Here is an 18,292-nt window from a genome sequence, read left to right as displayed (position 1 = left end):
ACTCAACTCAGATAATGGTAATCTTTACAGATGTTACCAGTAGTAGGTCAGGAAGAAAAAGCCTGGAATGGTAGTTGCCAGCTGTAGATTTCTCCAGTCTGGTATAAAATAAGCAACAGCTGCAAGTAGCATCATCCCCGAGCTGAAACACACTTGATATAGAATACCCACTGTTCTTCTGTACTGTAGTCCAACAAGCTCTGTAACTGAAACAAAATGTTAGCTCATAAATTAGTGATATGCTTTGTGGTAAAAAAAGAATGCACCAATGATTTAATATTCTATTACCTACACTAAGGAACCAAACCAAGCTGGTTCCATTGTTCTGCCGACTAAAAACTCCAGAAAGTTAGAAAACTATACCAAACCTGCCATTTTGAACAATTTTACCGATGTAGATGTTAATTTGTGGAACTATATTCTGATTGAAAAGCTGTCTAGATAGGAGCAAGGACGAGAAACACAACCTCATAGTTTTATCACAAAGAGAGTGCCTGAAACATCTGACTATTTCTCTGATGTTACTTAGTGTGCTCTAACATCCAGGTTTTGCTCAAGAACCATTACACTCTACAGCCTTTGCTTAAGCATGCTGTCTTCTGATACTTAGATGGTATTTTGATTCCAGACACTGGAATCTATTTTGTATTGGCAATTATCATTACATTTCCAGAATGTTAGTTTAATGTGAACATGATTTTACCATTTTTAAAATAAGTCTGGTGTGACAATTGGTTCAGTGGGAAGGAAACATCGTTTGGGGCATACGGTTCTTTTTCAGGTTGGTGACCTACGACCTGTGGGTCCATAGGGATCAGCACTTGGACCACAACTGTTTACAATACATATTACTGAGGTTAGATCACATGGAATACAGGGAGAACTAGTCATTTAGATACAGAACTGGCTTGAAGGGAGAAGTTAGAGGGTGGTGGTGGAGGGCTGCTTTACAGACTGGAGGCCTGTGACCTGCAAAGATTGGTGTTGGGTCCACTGCTTTTCATAAATGATTTGGTCAGCATGGATGAATTGGACTTGAAGGGTCTGTTTCAGTCATGTCTATGATTCTATGATTTGGAAGAAGGAAGTGAATGTGTTATTAGCAAATTTGCAGATGACTCAAAATTAGGTGGAAAGGTAAGTTGTGAGAGAAGTACAATCAGTTTATAGAGAAATATTGGGAGGTAAAGAAAATGGGCAAAACATTTCCAAATGAAGTGAAAATGCAAAGTTGTTTAATTTGGAAGAATTGAGTACAGAATATTATTTAATTGAGAAAAATGCTACAACACAAAAGGTCTTGAGGGCATTTGTGCATGAAACACAAAGCACAAAGGTGCAACCAGTAATCAGGAAGGCTAGTGAAATGTTGGCTCTTTTCTCAAGAATGTTGGAGTATAAGAGTAGGAAAGTCTTACTGCAACCGCACAAAGTGCTGGTGAGACCATATCTGGAATGCTTTGAGCAGTTTTGGTTCCCTTATTTAAGCCAAGAAATCATTTCATTGGAGGCAGTCAGAGAGCGTCCACTAGGATGATCCTTTAGCATGGTGGGGTTGTCTTATGAGCAACAGCTAAACAAGTAGTAGCTCTACTCACTTGAGCTTAGAAGAATGAAAGGTGATTTCATTGAAACATACAGGATTCCTAAGGGTCTTGACAGGGTAAATGCTGGGAGAATGTTTCCCCTCATGGGAGTATTTGGATCAGGCGGCATTGTCTCAGAGTAAATTTCCACTAATTTATAACTGAGATAAGGAGGAATTTCTTCTCTCAGAAGATTGCTAATCTTTGGAACTCCTTACCACAAACAGCAATGGGGTAGAGTCCATGTGTATATTTAGGGCTGAAATAGATGGTTCCTCTACTGATTGAGAACCTAAGGGAAAGGGCAAGAAAGTGGACATGAGGAATATTGGATCAGCCACGATCCTATTGGAAGGCAAAACAGACTCAAGAGGCCAAACGATCTATTCCTGTTCCTATTTATGGTCTCTCATAACTACAGCTAAACAAATGTCCTCCTAGTGTTACAATTTATTAAATGATATTACTGAAGAGGACTTCGCATTTTTAGTTACTGAAATATATTAGTAAATATATATATCATCACATCAGAAAAAATATTGGCCAAAGAATGTAGTTGTTAATAACTACATTAACTTAATGGTGCAATAATACATAAAATGATGCATACTATATTGAAGATTTATATGGCAGAAATTATGTAAACATCAATGTTAGCTAATTTAATTGGCAGATTATGTGCTAAAGGCAAGTTCAGCACTGCAGTAGCTATTATTGTAAAAGACATTGACTGTGTTATTAACATGTGGGTAAAAGTATAATTCTTACTGAAGACATATGCGCACACCCAACTTCCTTTGCTGAACAAGCCTTGCAACGTACGGAAAATCAAAAACCAAGTGTAATTCGGTAAGAATGGTACTACAAGTCCCAGAGCTGAAGTTACAAATGTTGCAAACAGGAAGCTCGATTTTCTGCCAAACCTACAAGTAAATTAATTGTATGATTAAATAATATAAGAAAATCGGCATTACACTGCAAAGTTTTGATTGGTTGATGACAGTATGCATACCTGTCTGCTCCATAACCCATGATTACTGTTCCAAGCGTAAATCCCAGGTTTAAACATGCTTGAGACAGATCCAGTTTCCAGGAATCAGCACATACCAGTTCAAACTGTACAATTTGTAGAATTAGAACAAGAAATGGTATTCATGAGTAGTTTCATGTTTGAGAGATTTCAGGTATAGCTATTCATTGCATTAAAAGCCGAACAACTTGGAATCAAATGATTATATAACACAAAAGGAGGCCATGAAGTCAATGCTGTTTGTGACAGTCCTTTGGTAGTGTTATCTGATTAACCCTATGCCCCGATTTTCCTCTATGGAGGAAAACTTCTCTACTGTAAAGAGAAATTCTGTTTTCTCTGGGATCGCCATGTAACTGAGGTCCCTCATTCCTTTAACACTATTTTCTTCTGCTGCACTTGGTGAGCTATCTAAAAGGGTAGTACCCAGTATTGACTAATGCAGTTTTTCTGGATGGGAGATAGTTTTTGGAGGGAGTCTAGGTTTTCCCTACGCTGTAGAATTTTATTATAACAGAAATGTTTCTGATGTGATTCCAGTCCAGAAGTCAACCTGGTTTACAGGATTTGCTTCTAGTTGAATAGATAACAGTTTGGAGAAGACCGCAGTTCCAGGTAAGGTGCCTGCAGCTGCTAGTCTAAGTATTGTGAGGATGTAATGTCGGGCTGGACAGGGCGGGATACAGGGTCTGTTATTCTATTACCTATCAGTGAGGAATAGAGTTCAATTCCATGGAAGCAGTTTCTGGTGGATGTGATTGCTAGAGTGCAACTACACTGCAATGCTATAAGGACTCTCACTGCTTCCCACCGGTTATGCTTACCTATACTTTAGTTGCTTGTTCCCTAAGGCTTGACCTGCCAATAATAGACTGATAAAAGAAGTGGAATGGGAGGTGTCCCAGCCTTGTTATAATATTTAAATGGTCAAGCTGCCTCCTGGGAACAAGTTGCCAATTTATCCCATATCCTAAGTCCTGCAAATTGACCAATCAAACCATCAGTTTTAGGGGTTTAAAATTTGCTCTAATGTCTTAGCTGAGGCTTAACCAGCATTCTTTACAGGTTTAGAATAACTTCCTTGATTTCGTACTTATAATGAAGCTAAGAATCATGGCCCGGAAACTTAGGCCAGAATCATATAGGAGTCTAAGTGGCGTAGGCTGTGGCAAGATATGTGGCCAAATCAGACAAGAAGAGTGGTGAGGTCTATCTCTATATCAGGAGCAACAGACTCCGACACCTACGTTTTTCACAAGAAACGTGGCACGTTTCTCACTAGGTAGCAGCAATTTGCCAATTAAGAGGGTTATTGCTGTTAATCATCTTGTTGATGGTGTAACTTGACTCATTAATACTCATCATCATACCTTACCAAACAAACTAAATATCAAGAGCTCAAGGCAAGGAAGGATTACAATTTAAGACCAAACTCTTGCCCTTGAGCAGCTTGTGATGTGTCACCTCCTTGAATTCCTACAATCCATGTGGTATAGATACACTCTCAATGATGTTAGGGAGGGAGTTCCAGGATTTTGACCTAAGGAACAGGATGCATCAACCATGTTGCCCCCATCCTATCCCACCAATAGATCAGCAAAAAACAAATCAAGTTCATCAAATAACATTTGCCTTTAACAAATCAGAGATTTAGGATAAGGGGAGGAACATAGTCAGGCTGACAACTTATAACTAGTGGTATGCCACAGGGATTAGTGCTGGCCCACAATTTGTTAAGGAGTTGTACGTGCAAAGTGAAGATACTATAGTAAAGTTTGCCATTGAGACCAAAGCAATTGGGAAAGGAAGTGGTAAAGATGACACAGTTTCTACAGAGAGCTGGAGACAAGTGAATGGGTGAAAACTTGGCAGATGGAATATAATGGGAGGAAATGTGAGATTATGCATTTTGGCAGGAAGAATAGAGGAGCTGAATATTATTTAAATGGAGAAAGATTTCAGAAAGCTACACAATAGAAGGATTTGTAAGTCCTAATCTGTGCATCACAAAAAAACAACTGTCCTATGAGAAGAGGTTGAATAGCTTGAGCCTTAGTTAGACCATTGACAGGTACCCTCATTGGAATGCACAAGATTCTCAGAGAATTTGACAAGGTAGATGTGGAAAGGTTGCTTCCATTTGTGGAAGAACCTAGGTCCAAGGACATAATGTCAGAAAATGTGGTTATAGATTTGAGACACGGAGGGCCAGGAATTCCTTCTCGCAGAGGATTGTGAAACTATGGAATTCTTTTTAACAGAGGCTGTCAAGGTTCTGCCATGAAGCATGTCTGAGGCTGAAACAGACAGAATTTTAATCAGAAAAGGAATCAAGGGTTATAGGGAAAAAGCAGGAAAGTGGAGCTGAGGATTATCAGATCAGACATGACTTCACTGAATGGCAAAGTAAACCAGATGGGTTGAATGGCCTACTTCTGTTCCTGGGTTGTCTGGTCTTATAAGCTGATGATCATTTAATAATCCATAATTTTTCTAAGGGTTTGATATTGTCTCAAAGTTTCTTGGAGTATACAAATATATATAAGTGCTGGGTTGACCTCTCTCCCCATTTTCATAGAATCCCTACAGTGCGGAAGCAGTCTATTTGGCCTGTTGAGCCCAACCCTCTGGAAGGCAGACCAGCCCCCTACCCTATCCCTGTAAGCCTGCATTTTCCATGGCTAATACACCTATTCTGCATATCCCTGGATATTACGGGCAATTTAACCTGGCCAGTCTACATAACCTGGACATCTTTGCACTGTAGGAGGAAACAGAAGGAAACCTGCGAAGGGGAGAATGTACAAACTCGACACAGACAGTTGCCTAAGGCTAGAATCAAACCCAGGTCCCTGGCACTGTGAGGCAGTGTTAACCACTGAGCCACCATGTTGCCCATAATGGGGTGTGATATTTGCAATCCTCTGGCACCACCCCCATTTCTAAAGAATGTGGTGCCCGAGATTATGATCAGTGCCTTGCAACTTCTACCTTACTTCCCTCAGTAATCTAGGATACACCTGATTGGGTCATTTTTTAATGCAAGATTTTAAATACATTGTCTTTGTTTTTTTATTGAATATTATTTCTATCTCCTAGATTAATAATACCCCCTTTGGGTGAAACCAATAGATGCAAAGTGCATAGTTAATACCTCAGCCATTTGCACGGTCTCCAATAGATATTTTTATCCCAATAGATCATTTTCTACTTGGACCGATATCAGGTGCACTCTATCTTTAATGATTACTTATATTATAGTTATTTTATGTTAGCTGCTAATCTATTCTTAAAGACTCCTTTCTTATTTCTTTTTGTGATCTGTGTCTTTCATATGCAACATTTGTGATACACCTCACTTTTCAATTTCATTTTAATCTCTATAATCTTTAGTCATGGATGGAGTTCTAGCTTTGGTGCCCTTCCTTTCCCCGATCGAGGAATATGTTCATCGGGTACCCCACTCATTTACTCTTTGTAAATCTCCCATTGTTTAATTATTGTTTACCTGCTCAAATTTTAATTCTAATCCATCTGTATAAGGTTTTTCTTCAACTCATTGAAATCTTTTCAGATTAGATTAGATTACAGTGTGGAAACAGGCCCTTCGGCCCAACAAGTCCACACCGACCCGCCGAAGCGAAACCCACCCATACATTTACTCCTTACCTAACACTACGGGCAATTTAGCGTGGCCAATTCACCTGACATGCACACCTTTGGACTGTGGGAGGAAACCGGAGCACCCGGAGGAAACCCACGCCGACACGGGCAGAATGTGCAAACTCCACACAGTCAGTCGCCTGAGGCGGGAATTGAACCCGGGTCTCTGGCGCTGTGAGGCAGCAGTGCTAACCACTGTGCCACCGTGCCGCCCAAAAATCTACTGTTATGTATTCATACATTTGGCTTTCTTGTCTTTCTCAGGTGTAATTTTAACTCTAATTGACTATTTCTCAAATGCTTCCCCGCAGAAGAGTGGTTTACTTGCCTGATTTTGTAATATGATCACATATGGGTTATTGAGAGAAGGTAGTTTACACCCATTTAAGTGAACATTATTAATTCTAAACATAAGATGGCAGGAATTGCCTTCTATGAAACCCTATAGACTTCTGTTCTAGTTCTCTATCATCTGAAGCATCATGACATTGCTACTTATTTGCATGCTCAGTTGCTACAGTTAAATGTATAATTAACTCTTTACTACACATTTCCTTCCTCTTCAAGCTTACTCTTCTCTCAAACTATTGACCTCATGAACTATTTACAGTTTCCATCCAAATCCTACTTCCAACATTTCCCCTCCCACTCCAACTTTCCAAAACTTTCTCTTAGAGCATTAATCTCAAAAGTGTTGCACATAGTTTTGGAAGACAAACCGGATATATTGCTCTGTCATCATTTCCTTGATAGGTGAACTTATTGGTGGAGTGGGATGGCACCTTCTCACAATGCTGACATGAAAGTAATGGCAATGATAACTTTTAATGGAAAACTGATTCAAGACATGAACCTCCAGGACCCAAATCATCAAAACTCCTTGAAGAGGAAGATTGAATCATCACGTTATACAGCATGGAAATAGACCCTTCGTTCTAACTCGTCCACACCAACTAGATATTCTAAACTGATGTAGTCCCATTTGCCAGCATTTGGCCCATATTCCTTTAATTCCTTCCTATTCGTGTACCCAAGCACAAGTCTTTTAAAAGTTGTAATTGTACCTGCTTCACCACCACCGCTGGCAGCTTGATCCATATCTGCACTACCCTCTGTGGGAAAACGTTGCCCCTCAGTTCCTTTTTAAGTCTTTCCCCTCTCACCTTGAACCTGTGCCCTTTAGTTTTAGACTCCCCTAACCTGAGAAATAGACCTCAGCAATTCACCCTATGATTTTTTTAAAACCTCTGTAAGTCACCCTTCAGCCTCCGACAGTTGAGGGAAAAAAGCCAAAAATCCAAAAATAGGAGTACACCACTATCAACAATAGAATGAACCAGAAGATTGAAAGATATGGGACCCTTTGGGAGATACTCTGAGCTGCAGGTTTGCCCAAACGTTCAGCATCAGCATCATGTATTTCATTTATAAGGGACTTACTGGTGAGGTGGGGGAGTAGTGTTAATATTATTGGACTAGTAATCCAGGTTAATGTTCTTGGCAAATTGTGAAATTTGAATCCAACAAAAGTGTGGAAGAAAAACAAACTGTCCAAACGGTGATCATGTGACTACTGTTGATTGTCATTTTAAAAAGACTGGTTCATTAGTAAGATTTACTGAGTTAACTTTGAATTGCCCTCTTGGCGATGAATGATGGCCTAGCAAGCTATACATACATTCCGTGAATGAAGAATAAAAAAGGTAGAGAAGCCAGCATGTCTTCAGAGAGAGTTGCTGCATCACCAACACTTCTGCATGATGCTCTTTAAATGCAGTTCTGCATTTGTGCACTCCTACACTACAATATGTTTACTTCTGTTTGCAGTAAGATAAGGTCTGCACTCTAAGTGACTGTTAACAGGTTTTATTACATATAACAGTACAGTAAAGGGTGCAAGAAATAAAACCTCATACACTCTACACATTTGCTTTATCAACAAGTATCTGTCACTATTCTGACATTATCATGACATAGATGTTATGCACAAGCTGAGTATCCATTATTAAAGATGACTTTAATCCTTTTAGATTAACCCTTTACTCCACATTTCCCTCCAAGTTCATCTGCTGTATTCCATTTAACCATCAACATTTCACTTTACTGTCACTTCCTAACTCCTACAACCAAAAAGTCTCTTCTAGTTAAGGTATCAATCTCCAACAATATTCCAACCTCTTTTTGAAGGTAGATGGGACTGATGCACTATTACTTCTCAGACATTGTAGTCATCTTGTTGCCTTTGGAGAATCTGCCAGTTTGTTGGTGTTTGTTTGTGGTTAAACTACTATAAGCTCTTCTTCATTTGCTGTTCCTTTTAGCATTAGGGCATTTACTGTTTCTGCCTGTTTATTGCCCGACTATGACACAACCAGGCTGTTTGCCTTCAGTTGAGTTTCCTGAAATATTGCCAAGGTCCCATTCATCTCTACTAGATGTTTAAATGCAGCTGGGAGCAGCTGAGACTTCAGAATGTCAATCTCTCTCTTATTTCTTGTAATATCTTGACCTTCATCACAGGAAGGAATCTGTGTCTAAGTGTAGTTGCTATTATTGTTATATTTTCTGTAACTACAAAATGAAGAAAATGCAAAGCCAGACAAGAATCTCCATTTACTAAAGTATAGTGATAATTAGGAATGACATTCAAAATATCAGTGATTGCTTTCCCATTATAACAACGAACAACTCCATCTTGTGTCTCACTCAGATTTTACTAACTCCTGTGCTGCAAAGCTAAAAAGATGACGACAGATAATTTTGGCCTCAACCACAATGTTGAATCTGAAACAACAGACACACCTGCCTTTGTATCCAACTTAAAATTAGTTTTCTTGCCATCTTTCGCCATAATATCTGCACGCCAGTATGCAGTTTGTGAATTGGTGTTGTTCTAAAGATGTGAGGTCTAAATATTAATTGATAAGTACATTCTTATACATTGTGAGCTTTTGAAAGGGGCACTTTGCAAAGGAGCAGTTTTGTTCACACCAACAATGAAGCATCTGCAAGAAACAGAGGTTCAGATAGAGACAGCCTATGAGACTTCCCAAGAGCGGTCACCCAGTTTGTGGGTGAAATAACGTTTTTGTGCTCCGAACCTAGACGGTCAGACAATTAAAGGGAATCTGAGAAAATATACCTTTGCTTCCTCACTCCTTTAAACTCCTGTCAACAAAATATGGGAATGAAAATCAACTAGAAATTATCTTTACCAGTGAAAGTGGAACTCAGAATCCATCTCACTGTCTCCAGCAAAAATATTTCAGCCTGCCACAATAGTTTGAGTTGTGGGATTTTTAGAAGGGCAGTTGGATATATTTGTATTGTCCTAACATTCATTTTTTTGGTGTCTCTGTTTGAGTAATTTTTTTGGTAATGAATAGGTCATTAATATTTTCTAAATAATTACAGAAACTAAATACTTGTTTTTCAAATTAAACCAGATACAGTCTGAGACCTAGATAATTGGCCAAATCACTACCTGAATTAGATTTAAGTTTTATTATGGGCTGTAGAAGAATGGGACTAGGAAATAAGGTAGTGTACCCCTTCAAGCTTGGTCATGACAGTATAATCAGAGGAGCCAAAATCCTGTAGTGCACTTTGAGTCATACAGTCATAAAGATGTACAGCATGGAAACAGACCCTTCAGTCCAACTATCCATGCTGACCAGATATCCTAAATTAATCTAGTCCCATTTGCCAGCATTTGGCCCATATCCCTCTGAACCTTTGTTATTCATATACAAGTTCTGATGCTTTTTAAATGTTGTAATTATACCAAACTCCACCATTTTCTCTGGCAGCTCATTCCATACATGCACCACCCTCCGTGCGAAAATGTTACCCCTTAGGTCCCTTTTAAATCTTTCCCTTCTCACCTTAATCCTCTGCCCCCTACTTTTGGACTCCCCTGCTGGGGAAAAGACCTTGACTACTCACCCTATCCATGCCCATCATTTTATAAACCTCTACAAGGTCACCCCTCAGCCTCTGACACTCCAGAGAAAAAAAGCCTCAGCTAATTCAGCCTCTCCCTATAGTTCAAACTCTCCAACCCTGGCATCATCTTTGTAAATCTTTTCGGAACCATTTCAAATTTAACAACATGCTTCCTATACAAGGGGACCAGAATTAAATACAATATTCCAAAAGTGGCCTAACTAATTCCTGTTCAGCCTTAGTATGACATCCCAACTCCCATACTCTATGCACTGACCAACAAAGACAAACTTACCAAATGCTGCCTTCACGACCCTGTCTACCTGTAACTTCATTTTCAAGGAACTATAACCTGCACTCGAAGGTCCCTTTGTTTGGAAACACTACCCGGGATCTTACCATTAAGTATATCAATCCTGCCCTACCAAAATGTAGCACTTCACATTTATCTAAATTAAACTCCATTTGCAACTCATCGGGCCCATCTGATCAAGATCCCATTGTACTCTGAGACAGCTTTCTTCACTGCCTACTACACAACTAATTTTAGTGTCATCTGCAAATTTACTAACTCTGCTTCCTATGTTCACATTCACATTATTTACACAAATAGCAAAAAGCAGTGGACCCAGCACACTGTTCCCTGCAGTACATTGTTGGTCACAGGCCTCCAGTCCCAAAAGCCATCATCCTCTGTCTCCTACTTATTGTCCAATTTTGTATCCAAATAGCTAGTTGTCCCTGTATTCCATGTGATCTGACCTTCTTAATCAATTTACTATGCGGAACCTTGTCAAACGTCTTATTAAACTCCATATAGACAAGGTCCACCATTCTGCCTTCATCAATCTTCTATGCCAATTTTCAAAAATCCTAATCAAGTTTGTGAGACATGATTTCCCAAGAACAAAACTATGCTGACTATTCCTAATCAGTCCTTGCCTTTCCAATATATGTAAATCCTATCCCTCAGAATTCCGTCCAACAACTTGCCTACCACTGATGTCAGGCTCAGCAATCTTCAGTCTTCTGGCACCTCAGCGGTGGTTATTGATAATACAAATATCTCAGCATGGGGCCTAGCAATCACTTTCCTAGCTTCCCAACAAGTTTTAACACCTAATCTTGTCCTGGGAATTTATCTGTCTTTATGCATTTTAAAACATCCAGCACCACCTCCTCTGTCATATGGGCACTTTTTAAGATATTGCTATTTATTTCCCCAAGTTCTCTAGCTTCCATATCCTTGTCCACAGTAAACACTGATGTGAAATACTTGCTTACTATCTCCACCTTCTCCTGTGGTTCCACATGTAAATGGCCTTGCTAATCTTTAAGCGGCCCTATTCTCTCCCTAGTTACCCATTTGTCCTTAATGTATTTCTGTCCTTAATGAATCCAAAAGAAACCTTTTGGATTCTCCTCAATCCTATTTGCCAAAGCTATCTCATGTCCCCCTTTTTGCCCGCCTGATTTCTCTCAAGTAAATTTGTACTGCCCTTGTACTTCTCTAGGGATTCACTCGATCACTGCTGTTTATATCTGACAAATGCTTCTTTCTTTTTCTTGACCAGAGCCTCAATTTCTTCAGTCATCCAGTATTCCTTGCATCTACTAGCCTTGCTCTCCACCCCAACAGGGACATATTTTCCTGAACACACCATCTCATTTTTGAAGGCTTCCCAATTTCCATCTGTCCCTACTGAATTAGAAAGTTTTCTGGTATACCTTTAACAAATTCCTCTCTATCCAATCCCTTAACACTTAGCAGTTCTAGTCTAAGTTAAAATACTTTACCATTACCACTCTATTATTCTTATAGATAACTGAGATCTCCCTACAAATTTGCTCAATTTCCTCCTGACCACTTTTTATATCCCCTATGAAGAATTCATCCTAATCTTCTAATCCTTGAAATCCAATGGACTGCAGTGGTCTGTTTTTAAACTTTCTATGTTACTAATGTAGTTCTGATACAGTCTCTCTCTTTGAACTCATGGCTCTTAGTAATACTGGCTGGGCAAAGCTCCCATCAATAAGGTCCCTTATTGTGAGACTGCATTTTGTTTCTTTCCACATTTCTGCTGATGACCATTGTGTGCCTTTTTATTTCCCATTTCTATAAGGACCTCTACTCTGCAGTAATCTCCAACTCAGTGTCAGGCTGATTTTGAGATGGTAAGGTGGTGGCAGAGTAGGGCGTTTCAGCTGGAGATCTTCCACTCCGCCCATTCATTTACTACTTTATCTTTTTTTCTCCCCCTCTCCTCCTTTCTATCAGCCTCAAACACCCAGTCCTGGCCTCTGAAGCAGAGCCAATGATCACCAGAGATGCCAGTGGATGGAGCAGGGTGGCAGGGATGTCTCGGGCCTGGTACAGGTGCATGATGTCAGTGGCCCAGTGTAAGCGTGGCGGCAGCCAGCAGACAGACCTTGTGGAGGCCCCCTGTGTCAGTCTACTGCGGAGAGCCTTTAGAGAGAGACTAATGTTTGTCTTTTTAACTTTCCTTTTATTTTCTGACCTATGGTCATACAATGCATAGTTGCAATGTAACCTCTTTTCCTTCATTTATCTATTCTGTACTAAGGGTTGTATCTAGGTACCCTTGTGCTTTAGATGTTGTTGTAAGTGGTGACTTATAAATTTTTCACTGTACTCATTTGAGTACATGTGACCATAAAATTAATTCAATGCAATTTTTTTTCTGCGTGCCTTATTCCCTGTTATTTTTTCCCTTCCTTTTTTTAGTGTTGCATGGAATTTCCCTCACTGCAAGCCAATAACTACATAAAACTTGAAATCCTTTGCCCACTGCACTATACTGCCACTGAGCTTTACTCCAGGGTTCCATTTTTGCCACTTCTTTGAGTCTACTCATTGCTAGATTAAAACATAGAGAATAGGAACGGGGTAAGCCATTGAGCCCTTTAAGCCAGCTCTATAGTTCAGTATGATCATTGTTGATCATTCAACTCAGTACTCTGTTTCTACTTTTGCCCTGTACTCTTTGATCCTTTTTGACTTATGAATTATATCTAACTCCTTCTTGAAACCATTAAATGTTTTAGCCTCAACCAATTTCTGTGCGAGAGAATCCTAGGTGGCTCAGCACTCTCTGGATGAAGAAACGTCTCCTCATTTCAGTTCTAAATGGCCTACCTTATATTCTTAAATAGTGAGCCCTGGTTTTGGACTCTCTCATCTTCAGGAACATCTTTCCTGTGTTTATCCTGTCTTGTTAGAATTTTACAGGTTTCCATGAGATTCCTTCCTTATTCTTCTAAACCCCTGTGATTTTAGTCCTAACTGATCCAATCTCTCTTCACAGGTCAGCCCTACCGTCCTAAGAATCACTTCCTCCATAGCCAGAACTTCCTCAGATAAGGAGACTAAAGCTGCACAATATTTCAGGTGTAGTCTGAAGAAGGCCCTATACGATTGTAGAAAGGTAGCCTTGAACCTGTACTCAATTCCTCTTTCTATGGAGGCCAACATACCATTTCTCTTCTTCATTGTCTACTCCATCTACGAGTTTACTTTCAGTGACTGGTGGACCAAGACATCCAGATGTCATTGTACCTCCCAGTCTGTCAGCATTCAGATCTGTCTTCCTGTTTTTGCTACTTCACATTTATCCACACTATACTTCATCAGCTATGGATTTGCCTACTTATTCAACTTCTCCAATTTGCTGATGTCATAGTTCACCCTCCCACCTAGCTTTTAGTTGTCTGCAAACTTGGCAATTACATTTAATTTCCTGATCAAAATAATCAATATAAATTGCAAATAGCTCTGGTCCAAGCACTGATCTCGACAGTTGCCCGTTGGTCACTTGCATCAGTGTGATTTGGAGAAGTTGGATGAGTCAGCAAATGCATGCCATTTATTCCTACTCTTTGCTTCCCACCTTCCAAGCTGTTCTCTGTAATTTAAGTGGTAAATTAGAGCATTAATTGTACATGGTAATCTTTTAATGTGGGACCTTAAAAAAGCCTTATGAAAGTTCAAGGCAACGATATTCACTTAACCCCAATCAATTCTCCGATATTCATCCTCAAAAACTTCCAGTAAATTTGTCAAGCATGATTTCCCTTTTGTAAACTATGCTGACTTTATCCAATCCTGGCAGATTGGTTACAGAAGGTGAAAGATAATATGAAAATAAATCTTTGCCATCTGAAAGACTTGGGTTTCAGTTCCATGTGCTTTAATGTCATAATTAAACACCTAATGTCATGATGACTCAAGTAAAGATATAGTTAACCTATTGATCCAAAGGTTTCATCCCCAAAATATGATCCATCGCCTTGTCCTTCTGTGTTAATAGGAACCACATTGATCAAAAAGGTTTTCTTGTACACATTTCACAAATACCTCTATTTTCTGCTTATTCTACTCCTATCTTGGAATAACTGAAACTCCCATTATCAATATTCTATTTTCTTGCAGCCTTCTGTAACCTGTTGCACATTTGCCCCTTTATCTCCTTACCTTTTCAATTATAACAAAATAAATTGTCTTTAACCCTCCAACTGCATCATCCCACATCGGTACTATAATAACTGACACTCCTTCACCCTTCTTTTTTCCTTCTTTCAAGAACACCTCAAAACCAGAAATGTTACCTTCCAAAAACATCCTCTTCAAGCCTTGTTTCAATTATTACTTCTACACCATAATGATCTTAGTCTCAGGTTTTATATCTCAAACCTATCATTCAAATACTCCTTATTCTTTTTGTCTATTTGCTAAAGGCTTTTATTAACAACAGGCAACATTTCATTCCCAATGTTTGAATTCAAGTCTCTCTCTTTCTTTCTTTCCCATCCTTCATTATTGATTGAATTTCCATATCTTTGACAGCTTAATCCAGTCTTAGAACTAGCTCAAAATTCCATAGGAGCTCCACACTCTGCTTCTTCATTCTAAAAGATGGTTCAAAGCACAAGGATAAGAACAATATAGGAACATAAGTGAATTGCATTGGATTAGTTTTACTGTCACATGTACTCAAATGAGTACAGTGAAAAGTTTACAAGTTGTCACTTATTCACTTATAGTGTCATCTTACGTACAAAGGTACATAGGTCCAATTTTTCAGTACGAGTTCTTAGGGAAAAAAAAATAGAAAATAAAGACATCAAAAGTGCAACATTGTAGATTGTAGAAATAAATTAGAAAATAGAGAAATGAAAAGTTCAGAACAATTGCCCTCTAACACTGCATGTAGCCTCCAGTCCGTATTGGGCATTGACTCCAGATTGCACTGGGCATTACCTCCAGGTTCTCGAGGTCCCGAGATCACTCTGGAACTGTTTTGAGATGTAAGATCAAGGAGAAAGTGCAGGCAATTCAGTCCTTTGAGCCTGATTTGCCATTTAATACAATTACGTCTGATCTCATTTCAGCTTCAACTCTATTTACCTGCCTACTCCCCATAACCCTTCAACCCTTTAATAATTAAAAGTCTGCCTATCTTCCCTTTAAATTTATTTAGTTCTCCAGCATCCATGACACGTTGGGGTATAAATTCCACAGATTTGTCATCCTTTGTGAGAAATAATTTCACCTCATCTGTGTTTTGCTTCTGCTATCCCTTATTCTCTCATTCTAGACTGTCCCACAAGGAAACTTTCTTTCTGCAAGCACTTTGTGGATTCCTTTTATCAACTTATATAGCTCAGTTAGAGATATAGAGGTGCAATAATTAGAGGTAGAATATTATTAGTGTTACGAATGTCTATCTATTGAGTGGTTGACCATGAAATACAGTTCAACATAAGTAAAATCATAGTACACATAATACTATACAAAAAGAAAAGGACTCTCACTACCTTACAAACAGATACATGACAAGGCAAATTAATTCATGTATAACTAACGGACTTAATGGAATCACTGACAAATCTGATTCAAAAGAGGATACAAAGACTACACCTGAAGTAAATTCAAAGCAAGAATATGTGCTGTGTGAAACTGCTAAAGATTATGTTCAGGGCTCAAGGTCAGGAAATGTGTCTTCGCACAAAATAATTAAAACCAGTGTTGAGAAAACACATTTATGCATTATGAGAATTGGAAATTGAAAGATCTGGACAATTCCTGGCTTGCAAAGGACTTACAATATAATTTCTTGGAAAAAATAATGTCAATGAGAATTGTGGGGTTATTTGTTGTTTATGAAAAAAAGCAAGTTACTTTGAAAAGCAAAGCTTTTAAAAGAGAGCTAAGACATTACTTTTACGCTCTTAATTGCAAGAGAAGCAGAATGTGTTTAGAATAGGCCTTGTGCTGAATGTTGTCCAGCAACAGTCTCTGGACTGTACTGAGTCCTGAAAGTTTCAAATATTAGGATTCCTAACTGCTTCCTAGCTGAATTGAGAAAATTATTTTCAGATTGCCCTGTGACTAACATCAATCAGATCTTGTTGAGAAGCGAAACCATCACTACTTCTACACATCATCTCAGCTCATCCTGTCCATACATGTGTTTTTGTTTGGGATAAAGAAGGATGTCTTTAATTCTACATAGTACTTTAATAAATAACGTCATGTAAAAATACATTTTGCTTTAGTAAAAGTGCTAATTTGGGTTTGATTGAATAAACCTGGCAAAGTCTCTTTTATTCTGGATAACTAATAAAAAGAATCAAATTGACCATTTTGGTGACTAAGTAAGACACTGAGGCATTTGAAAAGACAGACATTTGATTTGGCTCAGAGTATTGGGACTTGACTTCTAACACACTCTTCCCATCACCAAGTGTAACACCAGGAGTATCCTTCAGATGGAGTAATGGAAATGCAAACTCCACAACCATGAAAAGGCAAAAATGATGAATCAAGGAGGTTGCAGGTTTTGATGCAAGGATGAAAAGAATAGTCTTCAATATTTAGAGTTATGTCTATATTCAGTTGTGCAGTCTTTAAAAAAAGTCAAAGATGATCAGTCAGGGTGAGAAACTTATCAAAATGTGTTTTTGGTTGTGTATAATGCTTAAGTTTCTTTTTCCTCTGAATTGACTCAGTTGAAACTGAATTATTTTGTAGTCAGGGTCAGCCAACAGATCCCACAATAGGGTACAACAACAATACACTATTGATTCATTCAGTCCCCAGACAGGTACAGAATCTTCTATTCAAGGAATTCTAAATTGTTGGCATACCTGAGTCCAGATTTCTGACACGGCAACAACACAGAGAATACTGGAGAAACTCAGCAAACCTTGCAGCATCCGTGGAGACAAATAGCGTTAATATTTCAAATCTGGTACGACTGCTCACTATCATTCTTCTTTGCAGGGAAGATTCATCAAATGTTGGGATGCCAGGTATATCAGAACCAAGAAGGTTGCAGGTTTTGATGCAAGGATGAAAAGAATAGTCTTCAATATTTAGAGTTATGTCTATATTCATCCACAGCATTGCTTTTAAATACTACTATATCTCTGGAGGTGACCCTGAGATGCATCAGGACACTAGGCAGAATTTGTACATTTGGTCAAATCAACCAGAAATCAAAGTCAAGGTTAATTAGATTAATTGATTCTGAGAGTAATCTGATGAAACTTCCACATTCTATGCAAGGAGTCAAACACACTATACACTGACTAGGATGGCGATATATCAGGTTTGTCCGAATTTATTAGGTGATGTTAATTAAGTGCCATCTCTGCTGACTGCAGACAATTGAGATACTAAATGAATATTTTGCATCAGTATTTACTGTGGAAAAGGATATGGAAGATATAGACTGTCGGGAAATAGATGGTGACATCTTGCAAAATGTCCAGATTACAGAGGAGGAAGTGCTGGATGTCTTGAAACGGTTAAAAGTGGATAAATCCCCAGGACCTGATCAGGTGTACCCGAGAACTCTATGGGAAGCTAGAGAAGTGATTGCTGGGCCTCTTGCTGAGATATTTGTATCATCGATAGTCACAGGTGAGGTGCTGGAAGACTGGAGGCTGGCAAATATGGAACAACTGTTTAAGAAGGGCAGTAAAGACAAGCCAGGGAACTATAGACCGGTGAGCCTGACCCCGGTGGTGGGCAAGTTGTTGG

General features: G+C 39.0%; 1 protein-coding gene across 4 annotated transcripts in view; it reads right to left on the bottom strand.

The window, feature by feature from the left end:
* The window catches only part of LOC122552969 (solute carrier family 22 member 2-like), a 54,385-nt gene that overhangs the window by 33,518 nt on the left and 2,575 nt on the right, over positions 1-18,292 (bottom strand). For all 4 annotated transcript variants that reach the window (XM_043696290.1, XM_043696293.1, XM_043696292.1 and 1 more), the window contains exons 2-4: positions 2,599-2,702; positions 2,355-2,509; positions 38-206 (exon numbers count right to left, since the gene is read on the bottom strand). In XM_043696290.1, the coding sequence (XP_043552225.1) occupies positions 38-206; positions 2,355-2,509; positions 2,599-2,702 (428 nt within the window). The remainder of the gene's footprint in view (positions 1-37; positions 207-2,354; positions 2,510-2,598; positions 2,703-18,292) is intronic.

Source organism: Chiloscyllium plagiosum, chromosome 9, assembly GCF_004010195.1.
Source record: "Chiloscyllium plagiosum isolate BGI_BamShark_2017 chromosome 9, ASM401019v2, whole genome shotgun sequence".
Classification (NCBI taxonomy): Eukaryota; Metazoa; Chordata; class Chondrichthyes; order Orectolobiformes; family Hemiscylliidae; genus Chiloscyllium; species Chiloscyllium plagiosum.
Note: the sequence above shows the minus strand (reverse complement) of the source record. Positions and strands in the feature narration are given on the sequence as shown.